Source organism: Abramis brama (assembly GCF_963993115.1).
Source record: "Abramis brama genome assembly, chromosome: 8".
NCBI lineage: Eukaryota > Metazoa > Chordata > Actinopteri > Cypriniformes > Leuciscidae > Abramis > Abramis brama.
The window spans coordinates 36,874,228-36,901,754 of record NC_139970.1 but is presented as its reverse complement, the minus strand read 5'-3'; the positions used below and the strand labels follow the sequence as shown (position 1 = coordinate 36,901,754).

The 27,527-nt window shown below is 36.5% G+C and overlaps 1 protein-coding gene across 17 annotated transcripts in view; it reads right to left on the bottom strand.

The window, feature by feature from the left end:
• The window catches only part of pcbp3 (poly(rC) binding protein 3), a 67,752-nt gene that overhangs the window by 13,069 nt on the left and 27,156 nt on the right, over positions 1 to 27,527 (bottom strand). For 11 of the 17 annotated variants that reach the window (XM_084121900.1, XM_084121884.1, XM_084121897.1 and 8 more), the window contains one exon: positions 187 to 353. In XM_084121900.1, coding sequence (XP_083978026.1) covers positions 187 to 261 — 75 coding nt within the window. In that variant the 5' untranslated portion in view covers positions 262 to 353. Of the gene's footprint in view, positions 1 to 186; positions 354 to 14,016; positions 14,139 to 15,218; positions 15,276 to 27,527 lie in introns of those variants that run through there. The other 6 variants (XM_084121898.1, XM_084121893.1, XM_084121885.1 and 3 more) reach the window with 3 other exon arrangements.

The window sequence follows — 27,527 nt, the reverse complement described above, 5'->3', positions numbered from 1 at the left end:
AAATGGCTCTATTTTATATTCAGTCCTTGCTTACGGAGATTTAATGAGTCTAAAAGGTCACTGGTACTGACGACCCCTGATTCACCTTGGCCTGAAACAGTGGGTCAGGAGAGGACACGTCCCTCAGGCACACTCTGCAGTGACATCATCCACTTCTCTCTGTACTGCTCTGCGGGCTCAGCTTACCTTGCCGTGCATGAGAAGCCGGATGGTCAGGGTCACATTCAGCCCGCCCTCTGACTGGACTTTGTTGGGTTCCATTCTAGGAGTGGAGGTGAAGCAGGAATATGGGCACGTGACAGGAAATCCCCAGGAGTAGGACGAGAATGATGGTTCAGCAGCCAACCAGTCACCTGCAAGGGGGGACGGGATAACCACACACCAGAGTCATCATGAGCCCAAGACTTCCACATCAGAAATGAAGACGGGAATGGCAGAGTGTTAGGATCTGCTCAGGAATCAGAGCTTGGAATTAAAGGAATGTTCCTATGTTGAAAAGCTCAGCATTTGAGACATTTGTGATGGTCAGAGAAAATAATTTTGACTCGTTTAAAAAAATAGACTACTGTTCAAAAGTTTGGGTTCGGTAAGATTTGTTACATTTTTTTGAAAAGTCTCTTATGCTCAACAAGGCTGAATTTATTTGATAAAAAAAAATACAGAAAAAACAATTGTATTGTGAAATATTCTTACAGTTTAAAATAACTATTTTCTATTTTAATATATTTTAAAATGTAATTTATTTCTGTGATCAAAGCTGAATTGTCAGCATCATTACTCAGCATCAGTCTTCAGTGTCACATGATCCTTAAGAAATGAATCTATGCTGATTTGGTGCTCAAGAAACTGTTATTATATCAACATTGAAAAAAGTTTTTGCTGCTTAGTATTTTTGTGGAAACCCCGATACCATTTTCTTGTTGAATAAAAAATATTTTGTAACATTACAAAAAAAGTATTTACTGTCACTCTGATCAATTCAGTGCATCCGTGCTGAATAATAGTATTAATTTAAAAACAAAACAAACAAAAAAAAACTTGCTGACCTCAAACAGTAGTGTAAATAAATACAAATTGCACTTACAGTTAAACACTTTAAAAGACAGTATATAGTCCATTCCAGAGAAATAAAAAGCAGAAATCTGAATCTTGTAGTTTTGCATGAATTATTCTGTAAAAACCTTTTTTTTTCTTTTTTTTTTAATTATCTGTTTGAGGTAGAACTACAGTACTTCAAGATAGATGTCTTTTAATTCCTGTAAAAATGTAATATAATTTTCTCACTAGCATGTTTCGTATGTTAAATGACTATATACATTTTATATACGGTTATGTTTTATTACCTATTATTCCACTGAAATTACTGTACTTGCATTTTTCAAATGACTTAAGGTGATAAATCAACCTTATGCAGTAGGCATAGCATGTAATAAATATGGAACACCACAATGACATCATTAATAGCATTTATATTCATAGTCTGAACACAAGAGGGAGCACTTCACAAGTAATCAAACTAAATATGTTTGTTGCCAGGCAGTAATCTCAAATTAATTTCAAAAACCAACAGCCGCTGAGGTCATTCGGCTTTCTGCATACAGAATGTATCCAACACTTCATGGGCTATGTAACAAAATACACGTCTTACAAAAATGACATCTAACAAAACTGATCGAGTTAAAACCAATGCCCAAAAATGCTAGAGAGAATGACCAACACTCAACACAAACACAAGATGACAATTTTATGGGTAGGCAAAGATTGAATCTGTGCAGAATTTCTGCAAAAATGAATAAAATTCTATACATTGCAAAGCCCTATTCAATTCAATTAAAACTGCTTTACATGGTTATGATGAAGAGGAGAAAAACACATTTTAAAATCATTTAAGAAAAAGTAAATTAAAAAAAGCAGCAGAAAGAAGCATCAAGCGTAAATCTGCAGATTTCTGTGGGTTTGCCATGAACAAGGTCATATAAAAAAAACTTATTTTCCCATTTTGTGTAATAATTCATAACATTCAGCTTATCGGAATCTGTATATTGGGTCTCTCTGATCCCTCCGATGATTTCTCATCATCAGGCGTTATAATGAGTATCTGTCTGTACTCTGGTGAGGGAGGGGGGGGATCCTAACTCTTCAGCACAGCTTCAGACCTGTCCCTTTTTTCGTGATTTACGCCGTCATGTGGGTCTGGGGATCAACAACGATTGAGAGATTGAAACATTAAGCCGTCCCAGTGCAGCTGTCAGACTTTCCAATGGAGCGCAAGATGAAGAGAGAGCAAAAAGTGAATGATGGTGACTGTAAAAAGCACGATGAAAGAGAAATAGCATACGTGCTCGAGGATGAGATGTGCGGAGGAAAGTTTTGAGCACAAATGTTCGGGTTATGTGTGAGAGAGACGCGTGGCGAAAGCAAAGGGAAGATAAGTACAGATTCGCATGGGTATACGAGATGAGCTGCCAGCTGTCCGCAAATCTCCTGCTTAGCTCAGATTAGAATTTTTATGCAATCTGTGCTAAGAGCACACAGAAGCAACAGAGCAAATGGACAGAAGTGAACCAGCCTTTACTCTTACAAATGAGTGTCCTCCATTTTAAGAAGCCCCGGCCCTGACCTGAGAAAACCTTGTGAAAAAGAAGTGCGCTTAACTCTATTGAATGTGCACTTTAAATCTATTAAGTATATATTTTTAAAAACTGCACTTGCAGATAATATTTTAATGTAAAAAAGGACTTAAGTGCATTAGAGAGTACACATTTAAGACTAAGTACACCAAGTTTTTCAAAGTATCTTTATGATCATGTTTTAATAATCTTGTCAAGCTTTACTGAAGGCACATACATGTAAAGTACTCGGTTATAATACAGTGTATTTGATATTACATTTATATTACAAGTCAATTCATATTAAATTGCAAATGTGCAAATATCATTACAAATGTGTAAATACAAATATATATATACAAATATTTAAACAGATGACACACAAGTTTCAATAGAAATGACATATTTCAGTTCACCATAAATGCTTGTAGTACATTCAGCAATACACTTGAAACATATTTCAAAGACAAGAGAATTATGAAATTACATATGAAGAGTTCAGATGCAAAAGCCTCTAAGTGCCATCTGAAATTTTCTTCTAGAATGATCATTTTTATCAAGCTCGTATATTTAAGTTCAGTAATTTCACTTAAATGGCAATGAAAATGACCTATTAATTGTCATTTAAGTGAAATTACTGAACTTAAATATACGAGCTTGATAAAAATGATCATTCTAGAAGAAAATTTCAGATGGCACTTAGAGGCTTTTGCATCTGAACTCTTCATATATAAAGATGTACTTACTGTAAGTTCTACTTATATGGGTCAAAAAGCACTCTTGAGTTCAAATAGTTTCATTTGATATAAATTTAAACTAACACATTTTGATTTAATTTCATTTGCGCTGCAATTAAGTATCCAAGAACATTACATTCAGTTAGCATTTAAGTTTATTCTTTTAAAGTATGAAGTCATTTTAAAAAAGTATGCTAAAGTTAACTTTTTTCACAAGAGAAATCAGAAAGAAAACTTGTGTGAAAACGGCCTCATGGGTTCAGAGAAACGCTGGAGCAATTTCAGTTTCAGGCGTGCATTTGTTGTAGGATGCAGATATCACCGTGTGCGTACAGAACAGGATTAAGAGAGGTGACAACTGTATTTAGCTGCAGTGTGTGCTTGGTCACAGAGAGCATACAATGTTCCACTCTTCTACTCATGACTCAATGTTGTAGTTCTTCATCCGCCTAAATCTCAAATGCCTTCAAGTTCAACCCCACGTGAAATCTTATCTAATTAAATCAGCCTGTAAGACAACAAACAACATGGATGCTGTGGGCGAGGCGCTAACACCTTGTGGCAACTTTACGCATACACTAAATTTGGATTGAGGAAAAGCAGTCTTATCGTTTATGTGATGCTAATGCTCCATATCTGGTGCTTCAATAAAAAGCTGCTTGAATAACATGAATATACTTAGATGATCATGTTTAACGAACCGTTACGAACGCCTGAAGGATTACATTTTCAAAGTGCTTCTTTGTATATTTTGAGGAGACATAACACATGTTTCTTCAGACACTTTTATGTCCCAGGGGTTGATTTAAATGCACAAATATGAAGGTCACATATAAAATGGATCCAGGAAACTTTATCATGGCTTCATTTATTCATTTATTTTTTTAAATATTTTTTATAGCCCTATTCGAACAGGACTAGTTTTCTAAAGGACATTTGAGTTGTCAACAATTCTTATCGCTCCACGTCTGTGATATCATGTACTGATTTGGACGGGACTGACATCTCGTGTTTTTTACAGCGGTGGGAGTGTGTGTTTTCCAGATGTGGGCGTTACAGAAGGTAATCTGCTGTGCTTGCGTCCATCACGTATGACGTATATGCCTTTTTAATTTATTATTTATTGAAATTATTTTAATTTATTATAAAAACCCTATCTGGGTAAATTTCACAAGTTAATAGAAGTGTCTGTTTATAATAAACTCACATAAACTCACTGCTCATGAGCAGAAAAATTGTCTTCTACCTGACACTGATATAAAGTGGGCAGTCTTCGCAGTTTCTGTAATTTTGCTCCATTTATTATATTTATAATTTATTTTTTTTGTCATATACCATCCATATTGAAATGAAAGCATGCCAAAGACTGGGGCACAAATGTAGGTCAGGTAGGTAAAAAAATGTGTTTATATACATGTATGTACATATATACACACACACACACACACACACACACACACATGCATGCATATACACACTTTTCTTTTTTTACATGTATATGCAAATAAACCAGTGAGAGTGTGAAAAGTGCGTTTAGTTTCTAAAAGTCCAAAGGGCCAAAAGTGGCCACAAAAACACCCAGACACAGAACAAACACATGGTCGGGTGAACAACAGCCCGCAGAATTCAGTCGACATCTGAACACTGCATCTGTGGGCTGATTACAGCAGTCATCAGAGCAAAAGCAATGACTGCATAAACACGCTAATGTTACCTTAAACGACACGTGTCCTTTCCAACACTTTCTTTTGATGTCGAAGTGTGTGTATTTAGCAAGCACATTTCCAATGCTTTTCAAAAAGTAGGAGCAGATTAAAAATTAGCCATTGAAATACTTCACGTTTTAATTCTATTTTATGTTAATCATAAGTCTGATATCTTCCCGGTGGTAGATAAGCTCAGTCTTTTACTGAAGCACAGAAAGTGGGTCAGCCCTTCCTCTAAAGAGCTTCTGGCCCCTTCCTCTGTGGTACCTATTGAATTAATCACGCTTTACGCTTGGTCAAGCAGTGCTCCCAAAATGCTCCTTTTTCTAGCTCTCTCCACTTTGCTTCAAACACAGCACAATATTGTCTCATTTTAACTCATATAAATGACTAACAGCCAAACATGCTATACAGTATTTGTGAAATTATGTTTAGTAAAAACAAAACAAAAAAACTGTTCAGACTAAATTTCAACTAAATAAACACACACGTGACAGCACATTCAATATTAATTCAACATTCTTAGAGGGATAGTTCATCCAAAAAGTTAAGGTGTCATGATGCTTTATAATGTTTTCCTTTTCCTTTAGTGTGTAATGTATCTGTTTGTGCATGTCTAACAGAACACTGATCCAGACCTGCCTCAAACGCCTCAATCGAAGTCCAGATATTACCTCCTCAAACGTACACGTCACAACGTGAAATATTAGCATAATGCTGCCCAAAGGCATACGCAAAGAAAGACGGCAAAGTTTTGGTGAATTGTGTTGTCGACGTGTTGCAGAGATGCGAAAGCAAAACCTTTTGCTTTCAGAGGTTAATCACAGCTTAATTTATTCATAAAGCTGGTGCTGAGCAGTACAACCCAAAAGTTAGCTTTGTTAACCTAACCTTTGTAAACCATTTTAACCTATTCTATTACACCCGATAATCAATAATAATGGCTTTTAAAATGGCACCATATGACCCCTTTAAAACAGTCATAATTTACTCACCCTCATGTCATTCCAAACCAAACCATGCAATTATTTTGTTTGCTGAGCAAAAAAAGTAGTTTATTTGAAGAATGCTAGGGATGGGCATTTTTGTCAATTTCTCATTTCGATCATTCACTGTAAAAACAAATTACATCCCCAAGTCAAAAATTTCAAGTGACCGATAACATCGAAATTTTTCAATTAGTCTGACGTATTATTTCTCATTGAGCCAATGTTAACAGACTATTGCAACAAGAATTTCACTTGGGCCAATTGAAAAATTTAGATGTTATCGGTCACTTGAAATTTTTGATTTGGGAGGGTTAGACATTTTTTACAGTGTTGACATGTCTCAAAAAACGAGTACTCGAGCACTCAGGTTTTAAGACGGTTACGGAAATTAATGTTGACAAATAAAACTGTGACATGAAAACATGTCTATGAAAACATGAACGTATGAATAGAAAAATAACTGCTAGTTTATGATGCATCAATGTTTTCGAAAAATAAACATCTAAAAAGGAATAGCTGCTTGAGGTAAAGCTGAAGAGTAAATGATCTCCAGTAAAGCCCGTTCTATGACACATCCTATGTGATTAATAATCAGATCAGATCCTAGATGCATAAAATAAACGTAATATTACAACATGCATCTGCACCAAAGGACGCGAATGTGCATGTGAACTATTTTTTTACAGTCTTTGGTTTGAAAGGGAACCTCTGAATGCGCTCTTCCCTTAACAGCGCGCTGATACACGGAAAACTAAAGCACAGAGATTTTACAACATTCTATCATAATCCTGTTCTCGTTATAATGCTGAATGTGGCATTTATATTGGCACTGCACATCTTGCACTTAATTTTATTTTTCATGAAAGTGATTACAGTCATCACTGCGCATTTTCGAAGCCATAACGAGAAACAACTTAAAAAAAATAAATAGGTTTACTGTTAAAAATGAGAACAAAATAACGCTGCTGCATTATTAATATAAATCAATGATTATTAAAAGGAATATGACTATCTCAAATAACCCAATCATAGTCAATTATGTCCGACATGGCATTTGAGCTGAAACTGAAGAGTGAATGAAAGATAAATATTAGACAAAAAAACTTAATACTTAAATGAAAATTTAAAATAAGTTTAAGAACTGAAAACTGTAACTTAAAATAAGTTCAAGTTCTCCAATTATTAAAAGTAAAATAAAAATAAAGCTAAGAAAAAAAAAAAAAGAAAAAAAAATTAATAAAATGACAAAAGCACAATAAAACTAAAACTAAAGCGAATTCAAAACAATAATAAATAGCATAAAAGTATATAAATAATGCTAAAATAACAGTGAAAGGACAGTCATGCATGTTTTGAATGACATGATTGGCAGTAATTTTCTGAACTTTAATTTTGGGTGAACTATCCCTTTAAGTTACTACATTGCTCTTCTCTACATTGCTCTTCTCTCAAAACATGGTAAAAATCTGTGTAATACTCAGCCTTAATCTGGCAATGTTAAAATTAATTTTGATTAAAATTCGATTTTGCAGATGACCCATAGTTTTTTAACTTCCATTGTCTCTGTGCTCAGTTTCTCCTATCTTAATAGCTAAAATCTCGACGATTATTGTCAAAAAATATCTCAACTTCTGTGGACTTTCTAAAAACAATGGATGCATGAAGACAAATAACATGGGAGATATGAGAAATATATAGTTGTATAGACTATGTTAGATTTAAGGTGAAAAATAACTGCTATGTCTTCACCACTCCCGACCACGGTTCATTTCCCTAGTGAGAGGATGTTAATATAAGTGGATATATGGAGAAAACAAAAGAAAAAGAAATATTTTAGAACATTTAAAACTGATGTTTTGATAACTGCTATAACAGTAGGAGAAAAACAATAACCCTATTGCTTACAACTATGTGACCTTGTAACAGGGAAAATAATAGGAGACAGAACCTGAGGCTGCAGTTCACTCCCACTCAACCAAAAGCAACCAAACACCACACTTCCTAAAGTGACCACTGCAATGAGAAAATAAATCAAAATGCTTTTTCAGACCATAGGCTCTTTTTCTAATTAATGTGAAATGGAAAAAAAAAAAGTTATTGAACATCAGGAGCAAAAAGACTGCATAAACAAGCCATTTGTCAACTGCTCAAAGCTATTGACCCCTACTGGCAGAATCACAAAACAATAGAAATGTGGGTACACTGGGATATTTAAAAGGTACACTATGTAAAAAATTTTTGCTCAAAATTAATACTAATAATAAGTCAATACATCATCAATCCTTCTTCCAAAATGTGTTTTTGTCTTACCCTGATTTACTATGGTAAGCCTATTATGAGTGTTTATGTCACTCGCATATGTGTGTGTGTGTGTGTGTGTGTGTGTGAGTGTGTGTGTGTGTGTGTGTGTGTGTGTCGCGTCATATCCATAAATAGAGAAAAGTTGGTCCAGCTACTTTAACGCGAGTGGCAATGAGTGAGAAAGGTTGACATGGAGCATGTTAAATCTCGAACCTCCGGGGAATCACCTGTTTAAATAAATAAATAAATAAATAAATAAATAATCGCGAACAGAGGAGCGTCTGCTGGCAAAAAGAGAATGCGACAGCTCGTAATAAAACAAAAATCAACATAGGCTTGGCTTTTCGGAGATGGCGAGACCCGAGGGGTTTGAAATGTTGTAAAGGTGATGTGGAGATGACGTTTTTATTACTTAACAGGTGAGTAAGATATTTTATTGAAGAGATAAATTGCCATATGGGGCTCTCCAACAGAGTTCATTGTAAAGCATTATCTGTTGTCAAGGGCCATTTCATTATGGTTGTTGTAGCGCTGTGCTGGAATTTATTTTCAAGGAAGTACCGTGTCTATTAATGGGTATAGCAACAGTAACGTCTTTAGCTAGTCAGCTTGAGATCCTGCAACTAAACTAGTTACATATCTTAAGCCTAGTAGTGATTGTTTTATGAGCAGTAGGATAATCTCTCTCCCTCTTTATTAGTTATAAGAAAGAACCATATTGATCACAGTCCTGCCGAACCAAAGCACAACCAAAACAATGTTCTTCTGCAAAATGCATGCAGTTTTCTTGTTTTAACCGCCAGATGGCCAAAAGTTACGTAGTGTACCTTTAATTTCTCCTTTGACAAAATCATAATACTGAGAAATTTACCAAAACAGTCACCTGACATTTAAGTTAACCTGAAATGATGTTCACAAACTGATGCATTTCTGAGTGAGACACGAAGTCAGATTGGAGAAGAGGGGTTGAAAATAAAGAGACGTGTGTGATGTCAGCTGAAAAGGAAAGTTGTTTCAAAGATGAAGGAAACTTTGAAAAAAATTACTAAAACTAAACATTTGGAATAGCACTAATTCAATTTTGATTTCATGAAAATTTAATTATGATTTAGCTGTCCGTTTTGTTTAACTTTTCTCAACATTTGGTTTTGTAGAAACGAAAATGAGCTGCGAATACCATTTCATGTTTACTTAACTCGTGATCTGGTATTTGTTGGATATGAACTTTGTTCATAGAGTTACAGACAGGTCTTTCCCATAAAAGTGTTCATTCTGGAATCACTGAGTTAAAAAGGACGTAGGGTGCAGTGAATGTACGATCTCAGCACCCTTCAACTCCTCTACAGAAGCACATTTAGCGTGCTAGCCGTGGACAGTGCGTCGGCAGTTTGGATGGACGTGCTTGCATTGACTAATCTTTTTGTCACCCAGTTTGAATCCAAAATTGTTCATTCACAAATTATAAATGATAGATGAAACCTTGCATGACGTATAACATTGTTTTCCAGGTGCAACATATTTTTCCAGGTGGAAAACAAAAAGTAGGCTGGGACCTGAATTGATTATCAAATTAAATTTGACACTTAGATTACAAAGAATTGTTTTAATTGGAATAATGTTCAACAAGACCAGAAACCTGTAAATGGAGTTTTTTCATGTTGACTTTAAGGTAAAGCTAAACCATAAAGACGTAGAACAGGGAGTGTGGTCCTCTCTGGCAGAAAGATGGGGTGAGTCCCCAGACAAGTGGGCTGGCAGAGAGGCCTGGACAGATCAAGCGCCATGATTTATCGTGTTAAACACATCACTAGTCCTGTCAGTGTATCAAGGGCGAGAGCTTAACAAGAGGCGACAGTGTTTATTGGAGACACTGGCTCATGCGAGATTTCAGGGCAAATTATAGCCTGAGGCAGTTTGTCTTTTCTCTTGCTCTCGAAATCACAACCAGGGCGGGCACGAGGATGAGAGACAAAAAGCAACCAGGAAGAAGGGAGGTAACGGAGGGATAATCGGCAGTATAGTACGGCGGAAGCAGCACAGTCATTCTTCATCAACCTGAAAGACTGTCAAATACTATTTTCAGAGTGGCCAAAACAAGAGCCAAATTAAATTGTTCATGCTGTCTAAACTATTTTTTTTTTTTTTTTTACATTTTGTCCTGGATTAGCCCTTCTTAATACAACAAATCTGGTAAAAACCTTTCTAAAACTGATAAAAATATCAGAAATATCAGAAATATTTCCACCTGTCAATCAAAGGTGTTCCCTTGAATGTTTGTGTTAATAATTAACTAATTTGATCATGCTTCCAGCCACCAATAATAATTTAGTTTAAACCATCGTATTACATTTAAACAATTCCACAGATTTTTGCCAAAAACAGCGCAGAAAATGTGTAAAAAGGTTGTTTTTTTTTGTCCATGCACGGTCGGAAGGGCCATGCAGAGATTTTAGATGAATCAACAGTTTTTATGCTCAACATGAAAATGACAATAATCAAAAAGAGAATTTGCTGTTGAGGATTAAATGTTGCATGTGTAGTGCAAACATAATAAAATGATTTCAAACAGGATTATGAACCCACAGCAGAATACTTCCACAGAGATTTACAGCGGGATCAGAAAGATCAAAGAGAAAAAAACGTCTATACGAGCCAAGTGCAATAAATAACATTCTGTTTTTTCTACTATAATAAACATATGGCAACTGAAAAGTCTGAATAATCAAAAAATAAACACTGATGTATGCAAATGAGTAACAGACCACCCACTTCTAATGTCTTGATTTTCACGTTCACAAGAGTTCACAAATGTAAAACATGCGCAAATGGACCCCTTAATACCGATTTGAAGATCTGTATTGTGATTGCTTCAGCTAAAAGAGGATATTCTCTCTGGTGATGAGGTTATTATGATGGGTGGGGAGGAATTAAATTAAAACCTCTGAATAAAGAGCAGGGTGGGAGAATCTGATCTGCAGCCATTAGAGATACAGAGAGGGAATAATGTTGGAAGATAATGCATGATTCCTCCGACTGTTGCGATTTTATAAACACAGAAAACACAAAGTAATATAACAGGGGCAAGAGGAAAATGCTAAATGTAATCTGAGTCTATCCACCATCATCTGGCCTGCCCTAATCCTCCAAGGCAGTCATTACATTCGAACATAAACCGGCCATAAGCCTGCTCCATAATTCCACGCCATAAGGAGAATTTGACTGCAGAAAGTGTTCCTTTCATCCTAAACTGTCATAAAATACTCCAAATCAACTTATGAACCCGTTCATAAAATGAATGTCAAATACTACATTGTGTATTATGTACTTTTTCTAATTGCACAATACTTTTTAATATAACATTCTCAGCTTGTGATTCTGTGAAAATAGGATGGATGTTACACAAATAGAGTTGTTACACAACTCAAATCTATTGTGTTGCTTTGTCTATAGTTCAACAGAAAGAGAAACATGTTCAAACAATATGTATAATTTAAAAAAGGGTTCAAAATTACCCATAACTAAAACCTGAAATTCAATATTCAAATTTGTTTGTGAACAATAACTTCATAATATAGTTGGGAGAATAAATCAAGCCCCTTACAATACTTCATTACAAGAAAACTGTTTTTAAATTACCTTTCATTTTATTAAACACAAACACACATATTATATATATATATATATATATATATATATATATATATATATATATATATATATATAAAGTTATAACTTTTTTAAAGTTTTTACAAATAAAAAAAATATATATATATTTTGTAACCTTTATATTTGATAAAATATAAATTTGAAATACATTATATAGATATTTTATACAACAGACATAACTTTGCAAATCGTTTCATTAAATTAATATTCCACATTGCTCTCTTTTTAATCAAAATAATTGAGTTATTAAATTGTATTAAAATGTAAACTTATTCAAATGTTTGTTGGTTGCAGCCCTAATCGGGAGCTAAAAGTTTTTAAAGGGAGAATTTTAACTATCATTCAAAAAATATTCAAAATCATATCCTCCAGTTTACATTAAGAATAACCAAAAACACTACTGATTAAGACCAAGCCAATTGTGCATAAACCTAGTCTTCATTTTCCTTCATGCACAAAATGAGCAATCACACAGTTCTTGCTACAGATAAAGTAGTTTTCCCTAATCAAAATTTTCCTGAGAAACGTATCGATTAAAATGGCCACTCATCCAAATATTGATTTCCTAATCATGCAGTACAAGCACACTATGTTAAAACCAAGTGATAATACATCTTTTCACTGTAAAAACAAAATGTAGGTTTTCTGGCACACACGTTGCCGGTGGGCATGCAGAATCACCAGGGCTGGGGTCCCTTTGGCTGGGCGTTGTGTTATGAGGGAGGAGGGGGCGCATGAACACTCATACGTGAACAACTCTAGAGGAGCCTTTTGTTGCAGTACGCGTGTCTGCAGGGGCACCCTCCCCTACTCAGCCTGACAGGCGGCTTGAAAACTGTCAGCCCTGATCACTCGCCCTTGCCTGGATCTCAACCCAAATTATAATCAAGAGCTCAGTCGCCCAGCAATGCCAATGTAAGATCAAGCAAAACCAATCCAGTGATCTGAGATCCAGGATATCGGTACCAACCACCCATGCTACGCTAACGGCCTACTAATCGAAAGTGCCGAAATGCTAAATGGAGACACCTCTGGTCGTCTCCAGGCATCACAGTGAAAACCATTTTTGAAATCATCGACATGCTGGCAGAAAGCACAATACCGATTTAAACCTGTATCTTTAGACACAGTACACATCTGCAAATAAACTGGCTGCGCTTTCTAAAGAGTCTATAATGCAATGTTCAACCCTTGAATTAGAAACTTCTATGTCACCAACAATCTATTAGACATGTTGCGAATATGGCATCATGACAATATAAACACACAAATTAAAACTCTTAAGGTTCTCAGGTTCAGAATAACCTAAAAGATTGTAAAAACCGTTTGTTCTGTTCATACATAAATCTGTTAAAAACCTGGCAATTGGACTCCATACCAATAGTTTTTAGGATGAAATCTCTTCTGCTTCATTTTGACAGATAAAGAACCCATGACGATAATTGAAGTAACGACGGCGAACAAAATTGTGTACCTCTCTAAAAGTATTAATCAAAGGGCCGAGCAGCGTTTAATGTTCCGAACTGCCATCAAGGACGGAATCGCAACTGAGACTGACACACAAGTCACAATCCTTCACGCCATACTGTCTGCGGCATACAAAGCATTGTCTAACAATATACGGATATAACACAAACGCCACAACCTACAGCAAATAAAGCAAATCACTTCAAAATATCTCAAGCTACTTGGCTTAGACTACAACAACACATACTTCCTACAGTTTTAAAAAAAATCTTCAGATGAAAACACTATTTAATTTAATGTTAAATGGTCAAAAATCTAGATATAGTCCCAAACTGCTAGCATTAGGAAACTTGGGCCTAGAAGAACGATTCCAATGGATGATTCTAAAGGAGCATCATCCATAAAGACATCGTTAGGTTAATTTTTCAGTGAACGGACATACAAAATGCTGTTTCTTATGACCAATCATAACTGACCAGGCCACAATGTTATATTGAAACATATGCCAAAAAATAACGTTTGAAAACATAAAAAGATTTACCTTCAAAGAGCTCCTAACCGATGGCTACCAATATTGATGTTCGGAAAGGACTGAAATTAAAAACCACAGAGGGAAAATGATGTCTCCAGCGATCTCTCGCTCAGCCCCAATGGAACGACACCATTTGATTGGTCCTGGTATGAGGTCATGTGGGTAAGGCGCTGGACACGTGATCCCTCACCGGATACAATGCGCAAAACAAAAAAAACGCCTAAATCCAAATTTCACTGCAGTAGTCCCTTGTTTGTCGACAGCATTATCACTGCTTGGGCTGAGGTAAAGGTTTGTGAGGCTAGAGAAGTCCCAGTACGCTCAGCGAGCAGCCCCAGGGGTATTGGGGGTGGAATCGGCACCCAAGACTCCAGCCGTCTGGGTATCTCCAGCGGGCGACACGTCAACGAAACCGTACCCACCACTGTACATGCCCATTCCTGCAGTCTGGTCCAGCCAAGGGTGTCTGGTCACCATCTGCACACTCTTACATCAGTTACTTTTGTCATTACACTGTATACTTGTCTGTTGTGACATTTAAGCTTCAACCTTCATATGCTTCCATGCCCTTTCTTCCTATCCCTCATCCCACTCTGTCCTCATTTTTTCAGAGCTAAAATACGCATGGCATGAACAATAAAAACAGGCGAACAGACATGGCCTGAAAACCAAGAGGTTTAAGCAGGGTGAGGGGTGGCTTTCGATCAACATCACAATGTCTGACAGTCATTTTTGTCTACCAGCCATTTTAATCTGTCAGAGTGAGGAATTATGGGGAGCTGCGCTGGCACAATCTGGATTAAAAACCCTTGGCTAATTCGCTTCAGTTGATCAGGAGACTTAATCATGAATCATTGAGGTTAAAACCCTGTAGAATCACGACTCATTTACAGGAACTACAAATTGTTACCGAGACAAATATTTGAAAGCCTTTGAAAGGTTTTAAAGTACGTGAACAATTGAGAATCTAGGTACTCCTGAGGTTAAGACAAACCTAAGACATCAACTTGAAAGCATTTAACTATGAGACCCCATCGAATGGGTGCTTCTTCCGTGAGGTAAATTCGATCCGGTCACTGAAGACAACAGAAACACTCATTCAAAGAGACAAACGTTCAAACATTCACAAAGGGAAAGAAACTTCAAGTGATTCCTGTGGAGAAGCACAAACCAAAATCAGAAACCCAAGATATACGTTTTAGCATCCTTACCAGTTAAAGGGAATTTCTCAAGGTTTAGTAAGGACCAGAGATGGAAGACAGTAGGCAAAATGAGAGGAACGTGAATGCGCCTAGTCCTATAAGTAAACTCGACCATTGCCTCCAGCAAGGTCAAAAGGCAGGGTGGGGTGGGAAGCACAGTGGAGTTGTTTGGGAACAGCATTGGGTTCATCATACACTCATCAATTGAGCAAGCTAATAGGCAATGACGACCATTAAGGACACAAAGATACAACAATTGTACAGAGTTTGAAAAGGTGAAGGGAACCTGATAGAAAACCTACTCATAGAAAGAAAAATGATTTTTTTTTTTTTTTTTTTTACAGAACATCAAATCAGTCTCTTGTTCTTCAAAGTACTCTCCTAATGTATGTCCGACAGTGCAGAAGCACTCCCTGGATTGATCAGTTTAACTTTGTCTGTAAGCCCTAATTGAGCCACAGGCCTGCGGGGTTTAATTAAGAAGCTCATTACTGACTGCATGACACAAGGACCGCTGTACTGGCTCAGTGCCTTTGCTTCGAGAGGCCTGAAAAATCCATAAATCGCTAGTCGGAATGTGCAAATGCCAACGTGAGTACCGCATGACAGCGGCCTCTTATTTTATGCACTCGAGCAAAATCTCTTTCCACTCAGATCCTCAAAAAGAGTTCTTCAGGACGTTATTAGTGACAATACGGGTTATTTTTTTGTACCGTGGAAAGAAAGGTTCTTACCCCACTACCTTCGAAATGCTCGAGGTCAGTGTGAGAATGGTTCTTCCTTTCTAAGAGGAAGTGGATGCTTAAGACACGTTGCCGTGCAGGTTTGGAGGAATTCTGTAGTTTAAGTGCATCCCTTGGCCATACCTTCACACACACAGGGTGAGGATAAGTGGAAAATTCTGTTGCCTCAGGTCTCAGTCATAATGTTGCAAAAGCTTTTACGTTAGACTTAGCTAGAGTTGGTAATGGAAAATTTCGCCTGACCCTCCATTTGGTTGCAGTGAGAGCTTTCAATAAATGGGACACCCCTGCAGCTAAAACCAATAGCTTGTGACATCCATTTCAAATGGATCTTTCAGAGTGGAACTGTCACCTTTATGGTGCATAAACAACCTTGATAATTCACAGAGCTAAAACATGCGAGGCCATGTAATGTACAAAATGTTCAACCAAAAAAGTAGAAAATTCTGTTATCATTTATTCACCTTCATGTCGGTCCAAACATGTGTGACTGACTTTCTTCTGTGGAACAAAAAAATCTACATTTTAAAATAAATTGTAAATTAAAAAAACTTGTAAAGAATATTTTGTAGATATTGTAGAATATTCATTCCGAAACACTTTTAGATTAAAAAAGACTAAAGACACCACTGATGTCAAAAAGGTGTCAAATTTGCTTTGAGAGGTAGGGTGGGGGGCCAGATTTAAATAATAACTTTAGATCGATGTGTTCGTCAAAATCATTGTATGACTTCATATACAGTAGACCACTTTTATGATACTTCTATGGTGATTTTTTATTTTTTTGTAAACTTGACAGCACCCATTCTACTCACTGTCATTATGTGAGGGGAAAAAAGTGTCAGGTAACTCTTCAACTTTTGCATACCACTAAAAAAAGGATTACAAGAAAGTATGTCAAAGCAAGTAGTTTACAGTGACATGAGGGGGAGTTATTGACATTTTTATGTCTGGGAGAACTATTCTTTTAAGGCAGTGGTTCCCAAACTTTTTAGAGTTTGTACCCCCTGAGGCGTTTACCATCCTTCAGCCTACCCCCTCTCTTCCACTTAGTCAAAAGATTAGGTAATATATATGTTATTTTAAAGGGGTGGTATAATGCCCCTTTTTACAATATGTAAAATAAGTCTCTGTTGTCCCCAGAGTGTGTAGGTGAAGTCTTAGCTCAAAATACCCCACAGATAATTTTAAGGCATTTTAAAATTGTCTCTTTTTGAGGGTCGGTAAAAATGCATCGTTTCGTGTGTGTCCCTTTAAATGCAAATGACACTGACACAGAGGGCGGAGCTTCAAGAGCTCATGTGTGTTATCAGCTCCGATTACCTCATGCAGACACGCACTAAAATGTCAGAAACTGTTCTGCCTTTTATGTTTAAACTGGATTTGGACAATGATGGAGAAGAAGTGACAACATGTAGAATGCAACAGGATGTTTATGAATGGTTAGGTGATGAATTTATGTTGCTGATGTGGAGTTTACTATCTTCAAGTCTTTGATTAGCATATTTTGAAAATCGCTTGTGTGGGAACTGCTGTAAGATGCCTACAGAGTGACATGCTATTGCATTTGTGTTACGTACTGTATTGCATATGAAAACTCGGATGCGACAGCTTGAGCAGACTCACAAATGTGCTCCAATACAACAACTCTTCCTCTTCTCAACATGGACTGTGTGTTCCCAGGGGCGGGGTTTATGTAAATTTTAGTGTTAGTGATGTCACTAACCCGGGAGGAATGTCATGTAGTCCCTTCCAGCCATTTGTTTTAGTCCTTAAAAAACGATTTCTTTAAAAGTAAATATCTTCCTTTGCTTTGAACTTTGAGCGTTGTAACTTTGCAGATGTTGTTCATGTTTAAACAGCAACATTACACACTAACTAAAGTTAGAAAAGTGAAATCATACTCAACAACCCCTTTAAGATGGGGTTGAATTAAATTAACGGCAAAACTCAGCATTTTGTTTGCGTGCCCACTCTGTCACCTCGCGTATCCAAGTTTGGGAACCATTACTTTAAAGGATTTTTTCATTCTTTCTCTTTGCTCTGAGAGAGGTGAATTTAAGCACAAAGACAGCCGCGGAGAGAGACATTTCTTATATACCCATTTGTTTATGAATCCTTCAAGATACTTTTTCCCATTAAGTGCATTTGAACACAACTAAGATCCCTTCCAACTATCCATGCATCCCTTTCTTGTTCAACTAGAAAGGCTTCTCATATACCTATCAAGAATCGGCAGATATTTAAAGGGATAGTTCACTATTGCTGTTCCAAACCTGTATGACTTTCTACTGTGGAACACAAAATATGGTTTTGAAAAGGTATTTTTTGACCACACTGACTTTCACAGTTATTCAAAATACCTTCTTTCGAGTTCAAAAGAAAGAAAGTCAAAAAGGTTTAGAATGACAACGAGGGTGAATAAATTATGAAATGTTTTACCTCTAAGGAAGAGTCGACAACAGCTTTGCCAGGATACCAAAATTTGTTCTGTGTGTAAAGTTTTGAATTTAGGATCAGAATGAAACTTGAATCTGTCTATTGCGGGTGCAAGAATACAAGCTGCTCTTTAAACACAATTTATTTAGAGACAAGCAGCAGAATGAATGCAAACACAGGCATATGTGCATTGCATGCAGTGTTACCGAGGGAACGGTTGTTGTTATTCAGCAAGGATGCATTAAATTGATCAAAATAATATTTTATAATCGTACAAAATATTTCTATTTCAAATAAGTGCTGTTTTTTTTAAACTATCAACATGTCATAAAATCATGAAAAACATACATTAAGCAGCACAACTGTTTTCAACATTGATAATAATAAGAAATGTTTCTTGAGCACCAAATCAGCATGTTAGAAAGATTTGTGACACTGAAACCTGGAGTAATGATGCTTTGAAATAACAGGAATAAATTAAATATATATTTATGAATTTAAAATGTATTAGTTTTAATATGTAATATGACTATTTTTATGGTATTTGTGATTAAATAAAATGCTGCCTTGGTGAGAATAAGGGAGTTTTTTTCAAAAACAATCTTACTGACCCCAAACTTGAACGGCAGTGTACGTTTTATACACACTATACCAAAGCACTATTCAAACATGCTAGAAACAAGATTAAGAGTGAAAAAGAAAAAAGTAAAAGATTCTGCTGTTTGTTGCTGCACTTCTAAAAAGACCCCTATAACATATAGGAGTATAAGTAAATGTTTTCTGGGAAAAACACTTTAGAAAGCTTTCATTTAAGAAGTTGGGGTATATATTTTGAAAGAAATGAAAAATAAAAAATGCAAAAGCAAAAGCCAATCGCATAGAAAAATAATGCAAAAGAATAATTTGGTGTGGAGATATTCAGCTATTGTGTATCAAGAGGAAACAGGCGCTGCATATTAATGTGGTCCGTCCTGCTAAGATGTCTGTTCAGGTCAGCATGTCAGCACACTACATGGCTCATCCTTCCTTAAAGCAAAGCCTCATCAGCCTTCAAACGGCGCCAGTGATTCAGAGAGACCTCTGGAGTCTTCTGGGTCTTTCCTTCCTTGCTGTCTTATGCTATATCCTCTCTGATCTAGAACACAGAGCCCAAACACTGCGGCTCATGTGGCCGGGTGTCGAGACCCAGCGACACAGGACTGAAGTGGCCGAGGAAGATGTCACAGCGACTCACTGATGAAGTTCTCCCAGAGTTCTCATGCCAAACCCCCTCTCCCTGTACACACTTAAGGCTATTCTTCATAGCATGTTTGACTCCAACTGTCTACACTGGCAATTTGAACATACAATACAGAAAACCAACTGGAATCAAAAATCTGTTATAAAGGTTGTACATTGCTATCTGAAAAAAAGGATAATAAAATTGAAACTGCATTGTCTGCGAGGATGTAATTGCAAAGGCTACATTCTACATTCTACAGTCTACATTCAACATGCATTTATCAGTGTCTGAACGTTTGTCTCAGGGGAGTTGTAAGATGTCATATTTGCATTCTGACGAGAAGGCAAGAGTGATTTAAAAAAAAACAAAAAAAAAACATCCGCTCTCAGTCGCAGAGTTTTGAAGAACAAACTAATTGTTCTGTAGGGTCTCTCCAAGTTTATATCTAGAAAAGCTGGTACCTTGCATGTTACACAAATTCTCTTGTATTTCTAGGGGCTCATGGGAAGATTAATGTTGCAGATATTCGTTCAAAACATAAATGTAATTGTGAGCTAATTTAAAATAAGGAGGCGTTATTGAGGCGTTAACTCATAATTGTGAGATATAAAGTTGCAATTATGAAAAAAACACTCACAATAATGAGAAATGGTTGCAATTTCAAGATACATAATTGTGAGATATACTGTATAGTTGCAATAAACAAACAGTCACAATCTTCAGAAATCATGAGAAATAGCTGAAATTATGAGAAAAAACAAAAAAGGTCTACCTTTTCATTTTTCACACAAAGCAGAAATGAGCTTCAATAGTTCTGGAGGCAATTATACCTGATTCTGTTCAGAATATTCTGTTTTTAACAAAGCTTAATGTATTTTAATGTGCCTATGTACAGTATCCCTGGTTGGAAATCAATGAAATACGAGACTACAAGAACCGGAAAAAAACAAAAAGAAAAAGACCAGAATTTAGTCACCTCACCCAGCTGCAGGGGGGAAAATAGAGCTGTGTATATATTAATATTTTACGCACGCAATAACTAAATATGCAACAACATTGTAAAACATGCTTATATAAATAAGCTTTCAGAATGAGTAGATCTATAAAATCAAAGCCAAAATGCCTGCCTTTGTTGTTTTCTGGAGCACTGAGAAGTGTGTGTGTGTGTGTTTAATGCCCTGCCTTAGAATCAGTCAGGCTGCATCAGCATCAAAGTGAATCATTAGTGGCAGAGGAAAGTATTGCAAAGAAAGCTTGAACAGAAACAAACAATCCATGTGCTGTTGAAAAGCATGACTGTTAAACAAGGCAAATTATGCAGAACACAAAAGTGCATTCTGCTCGAGACCGGATCAATGTGGCAATCGCTCTGGATTTCAAAAAAGCTCAGCTGACAGGCAGGGGCGGTTTTGGGGGGGAACTTTAGCAAGGTTGTTAAAACGATCAAATTAAGTGTTTTTCCTTCTACAGAGTACTAAAAACCTCCCACGTCCACAGTGTTCAGTGACATAAGTCGCAGACTATTCCATTAGATAACACATCCATATTGGACATATTGACAGCTATTTAATTAACACTTTGAAGGCCCAGACAGGTAGGAAAGACATTGTTAAAATAGTCCATGTGGCTACAGTGGTTCAAAACAAAATGACTATATTCAACAATTTCTTCTCTCCTCGTGCTATTTCACAGTTATTATGAACTGTTGTATAAAATCAGTATCACATTTGCACTCGTGCTATTTCGCAGTTATTATGAACTGTTGTATAAAATCTATATCACATTTGCACTTGTGCTATTTTGGACAAAAACAGCACTCACAATAAACTGTGATATTGCTAAACTATATATGAGACAAAAACTTAAACAGGTGCATTTGTGCCCTGATATCTTGGAATTTCAGAGGCATTCTAACTGCATTCTACAGGCTACATCACACAGTGAGTTGTCGCCCTGCTTCAAGTTCATCATCAATAAACTGTGTAAAATATAATATGACTTACGTAGGTCTGGGGCGGGGAGGGTACGTTAAATGCATTATTAATTTTAACGCATTATTATTCGCCATAACTAATTAAAGCTGCAGTCCGTAACTTTTACTTTCAACTTTTTGTTCAAAATTGAATTGAATTTTTTTAATCTGAATCACTACGGTACACCTATAATAAGTGTTTATATGCAGACTATTTTAGACTGGCTCGGGTCGTACCACTGCGGAGTAGCCCAGTACCGGGGTGACTCGTCATAGACATGAACAGAGAGAAGTAGCTTGGCTTACAATGTTCTTCCGCACGACACATGCAGTTCTGTTTATTAACCGCTAGAGCGCCAAAAGTTACGGACTGCAGCTTTAATTAGATTAACAGGTTAAATCGACAGCCCTAATTACAACATTTAGACAACTTGGATTATTCTATATATATACTGGAGGGCTGGGGGTGGTTCTGCCTTTAGGGAGGCAATTACAATAGTCTAGAACAGGGGTGCAAAACTCAATCGCATACTTCTCAACTATTTAGTAGGCGAAAAACAGTATGTGACAAAAGTAGTATGTCTGAATTCACAGTACTTAAAAAAAAAAAAAAAAAAAAGAGTAGGCAAAAAGTACCCAGATTATCCTACTTCTTCCAGCAATATTCTTTTTATTTTATCTGCTCCAAGAAACTACACTTCCTGAATGAAACAAACATCAAACACAACTTAAGTCTGAACAGAGCAGACGACAGGACCATTTAGAACAAACACTAGTAAATACTAAAAGCGCATGAAACTGTCAAGTATACTTAAGTTAGCCTATAAAAACACACTCGCACATGCACGCTCTCTCACTCGACTCACGCACACACACACACACACGTGCGCTCGCTGACACGCACGCGCTCACTCACACGCTGTCAAATTTAACATAGTGGGTGCATTTTTTATTACTCGTACCATTTTATTTGACGAATGACACCAGAGAAACGTCAGTAGGCTATAATCGATTATGGTCTATTACTGCATCGATGCAGAATCGTTCACATCCGCATTGGGATGCATCAATGCAAAGATTAATTTCAACACCCCAAATATATATTATGCAAGGCTTACCCTGATTTTCAATTTCAGTTGGCTGACTCATCTTTCAGTACAATGTATCTCAAGACCCTGTGTGCAGAGGTCCAAACAACTTTTAAATTCCAATGAGCTCACAACTGGCAGCAATACCTTTGCATGGTGTTACATTCCACATAACAAATCCAAAAAGCAGGATTCATATCAGAAAGCAATTTCAAGATTTGGTAAATATTGCAAAAGGACATCTTACAATGGCATAGGGCTCGACAATAAGAATGGCCTGATGCCCTGGGGTCAGTGTGAGAGGGTTTCGGGACTGTCACTTGTCTAAGCAGACCAGAGCTATGTTGAAAGGTTGTTGATCTTATACTTGTGTTTTTATGTAAATTATCAAGCAATTAGTATTGTTTTGCATCATATAATTGTTTTCCAGCACAAATGTGTTTTATAAAATGTATAGCTGTCATGGAGTTACAATGCAGCTGTATAATTTCCATCTGTTATTGCAAAATTTAAAACCTACAATTAAAAAACATGATAATTAATTATAAAATAATTGTTCTACAGTTTCAAAAAATATATATAATAAATATTATATATATATATATATATATAAATATATAAAATATAAATATATATATATATATATATATATATATATATATATATATATATATATATATATATATATATATATATATATAAACATATAAATTGGCATAATTCATTTAAATATAAAGCTGCAATGCCACTTCATGTATTGTATTTATGTATTTAATGAAAAACAATAATAAATAAATAAATAAATAAATAAATATACACTATATATAGATTTTATTTCTGGTACATATAAAAATACATATCTAAAAATATAATGCATTTCTGTGATGGGTGATAGAAAGTGTTGCAAATGTTAGAAAATCATAACCATCAGAAATCCTTACAGTCGAGCCGAGCCGCGTGAGAGTACAGAGATAAGCCTCGACCACCAAGTTGTAATAATGTGGGGGTTTTATGACTGGGCATGTTCTTGCTCATCCTCTCTGTGGTTGCTTCAAAACATTAATCACTTAAAAAACCTCAAGAGTGAGATATTGACATCTTAATAATTAGGTCAATTTGCCATTCATTTCATGAGCCAAATATAAAATGCTTTTGATTTGTAATGACTGCAAACCGAGTCTATGATGGACAAAAAAATAGGTGCTGAAGAAATCATTGCACTCTGCTCATGTAAATGTATTCTGTAGCTGGTAAAAAAGTTTGAATATAAATTGATTTGCGGTAATGTTTACTTAAGTTGCTTGGTCATTGCCGTCATGAGCCACATACATTAAGAGAAGTTCAATTTGAGTTACGAAATCTGTAGATGCGTGCAACGGAGGAAAAAAAAAAAAATGCATCCAAACTCTCACAAACAAACACAAGTGTACGTGCTCAAGCTGTGCACTATGAATATATGAATACTTAAGAATGACAAATTAGAGTCACGACCACACAACACACCAGACGGAGTTGGTCTTAAACGGGGGTGAAATAGTCTATCATATGTCAGGCTTTGACTGCACTGGAAACATTAACTGTGACAAACAGGGGACTCCAGTCCCCGCTGAGCTGATAATGGTAGCACTGAGATGTTAATAAAAGTAATCTGCGTGCGCCCTGCATTCACTCATCCCGCAGTCACAGATGGGCTTGCCTTTAATGTGCACCCAGATGACAAGAGCATCATTTAAGCCAAAATACCCGAAAAGCCAACGCATGCAGCAGAGACTTGAAGTGCTCCAGCATGCTAACTACCCACAATCCTCTTCATCCATCCTCCCTGGACTCTAGAATAATCTTTTGCGCCATGTTTCGCATATTATTTCCCCAAGCAACCTTGACTTTCAAAGAGAAACTTTATAAAAAAAGGAGATGCTGGACGGGAGAACATTCTGTACTTCTGTCACTGATTGAAGAAAAGTATCGACATGTGGACCTAGTCAGAAATGTCAGATTTGTGTTCAGACAACAACAACAACAAAAATCGAACCTTGTTGTAAAACATGTTATAAGCATAGGCGTAATTTGCGGGTGGGACAGGTGGGACATGTCCCCACCACTTTTTGCTAAGGTCGATATTGTCCCCACCACTTTTGAAACATCTCGCGGCACAAATGTACCAATACAAATAAACAAAACATCTCCAGTTAACTACCAGAGCATTAATTTCGTTCGTTTGTCAAATAAGAGGCGATCTAGCGCTGAAATGTGTTGTTTTTGAAATCAAGTGATCAAAGTGCTCGTTGCCGCTGCGATCAGTGGAGCGGATACTGTGTTTGTTTGTGGCTCGCCCACACTAGTCTTCACTCGGACGCGCGCTTCAATCCGTTGTGGAGAGACTCTCTATTCGTTCCGGTTAAATTACAAAACAAAATGAACACAAACGTGTCCATGCCTGATATACAACCACTGAAAAACATAATCGAAAAAAAATAAAATAAATAAATATACGAGTGCGGTTAGAACCGAGAACCTCTGACACGCTGGACAAAAATTCTGCCCCTGGACCATTTAATTACACGCTTAAAATAGTCGGATCAACATATAATAGGCCTCATTAAACGACTAATTAAACCCAATCACTGTACTATTTAAATCGATTGCTGGACATCGTAATGTTATTGTACATACATCTGTTTTATGATTTAGCATTGAGTTACCCCCCTCCCCCACCTGTCCCACCTGTCCCACCCACTTTTTAAACAAAGTTACGCCACTGGTTATAAGTGAATCTCACGAAACCTGTCAATAACATGTCTAGGCTTAAAAAGGTGAATCACACGAAATGAGTGATTCACATGAAACTTGTCAAGAACATGTCCAGGCTTATATATTTACATATACACACTAGTAGTTCAGTACACACACACACACACACATATATATACACATACACAGGGCTCGACATAAAGGCTTGTCTGCTGGTCCGGGACAAGATCTTTTTAAGGGGCAAGTGAAAGTTAATTTTACTTGCCTGATCGGACAAGTAGGCTAGCCTAATAAAAACTTCAATAACAAAAAATAACTAGGGAATCACCAAAACGTGACAATGATTCTGCATTCATTTTAGTGTAAGTATTAAGTACATTTTAGATGCAATATTGACTGATTTTGTTCTATTTAAGCAGCAAAAATAGCTCCAAACAAAGATCACAGCAGAACCATAACACATCTCACAGGAACACTTAACCGTGTTTTCATTACTGAATGATTCAGCGTTTTGAACGAATCGGTTGAGTCAAAGATTCAATGACCCATTCATAAACAACTGCCTCATTCCTGAACAAATCAGCCATTTGAGCAAATCGTTTGAATAAATGACTCAATGACTCACTCATTAAGACGGTCACCTGCCGCCACCTACTGGTAGTTTAGTTTCGTGTTTAAAAGTATCATTCTTTCCAAAATTTCTTATTTGTATATTCAAAAAATATTTAATACAATTTCATAACACTTTTTAATTTTTTAATTTTCAATTCAGTTTTAATTTTTTAGTGTAAATTATTTTATTTGATTGGTAACAGCCCTATAGTGTCTTATTATTCAAATTTAATTTATTGATCAAGTTTAAGAATTTAAAGTGAAAGATGAAGGAAATATTTAAAACGATTAGGATATATATAGTACCTAACCTCAAAATTTTGAACAGTAGTGCATAAAATGTTCTGTATTGTTTGTTTTGTTTTTTTATATAATATGGACAAATAAAATGCAGCAATAAGAATCTATTGAAAATCACCACTGAAAATAAAGGTAATCAGTGTCACATTACAGTAATGAGATGTTGGTGGAAAAATACATTTTTTCTGTGATACATGAAAAGTACTGTAATGCATTACAGTAAAGAAAACCCAATGAGAATTGCATCCAGACAATTTTCTTACTACCTATCAACACTCCCCTTTTGCAAAACAAGTAATTTTTGTCCTTAGATTTTGGGGTGAATCTGTTGGGCAGTATCTGTTAAATGTACTGAAAAAATTCTATCACCATAAAACATCAGACAATAGCCATGTTATTATGCCAGGACACATGAAGAGATTTGGTCATATGATGTGTCAGAACTGGTTAAATTTGACTACCATCCAACTTCTCAGCATAAAGGCGAAGACTGTAAGGGTGAGCTCGCTCGCGTAGTGCCAAAGCTTCGACATCCCCTTTCGCCACCAACAAGAGCCAACGTGTGACACAAGCTCTCGATGGTTCACGCGAGTTATTTTTAATGCTCTATTCCGCAGTCCCTGTGCTGATTGCCCTTGAGCAAAAGCTGCCAATGTGGCAAAACTACTTGCGATGACAAAGGACAAAAACTCCCTTGAGAGTTCCCTCTGAGGTTTCTGAGACAGGTCAGTGTGAAGGAAAAAACCATGACGCAACATCGTGTGCGGAAACCTCTGGAACTACCCATGGCGACAGATGCAAACACACACACATCTGCCATTAATATTCATTACGATAGTTTGCCTAATTTCTACAGCATTCGCTCAGTCAGAATCAACCAGGCCCTGAACCGTAAGCACAGTCAGCAAGAAAGCATCACGTCACCACGGCTAAATATATCACAGTCAAATTTTTCCCATACTACTGCAAATGACTCTCGTCTCCAGAAACACGCTCATAACATTCAATGGGGGAAAAAAAATCAATTCATACGCCGTGCTCAGAGCTTCTGTGCTTTGAATTCAGCACAGAAATAAACCCACGCGCTTCCAAGGCCTACAACAGTGAGCGAAAGCTCCCAGCCGAATGGATGCTGATTCATCAATAGTTTGCCAACGCAAAAGGTCATCCCATTTCCCGAAATTACATATC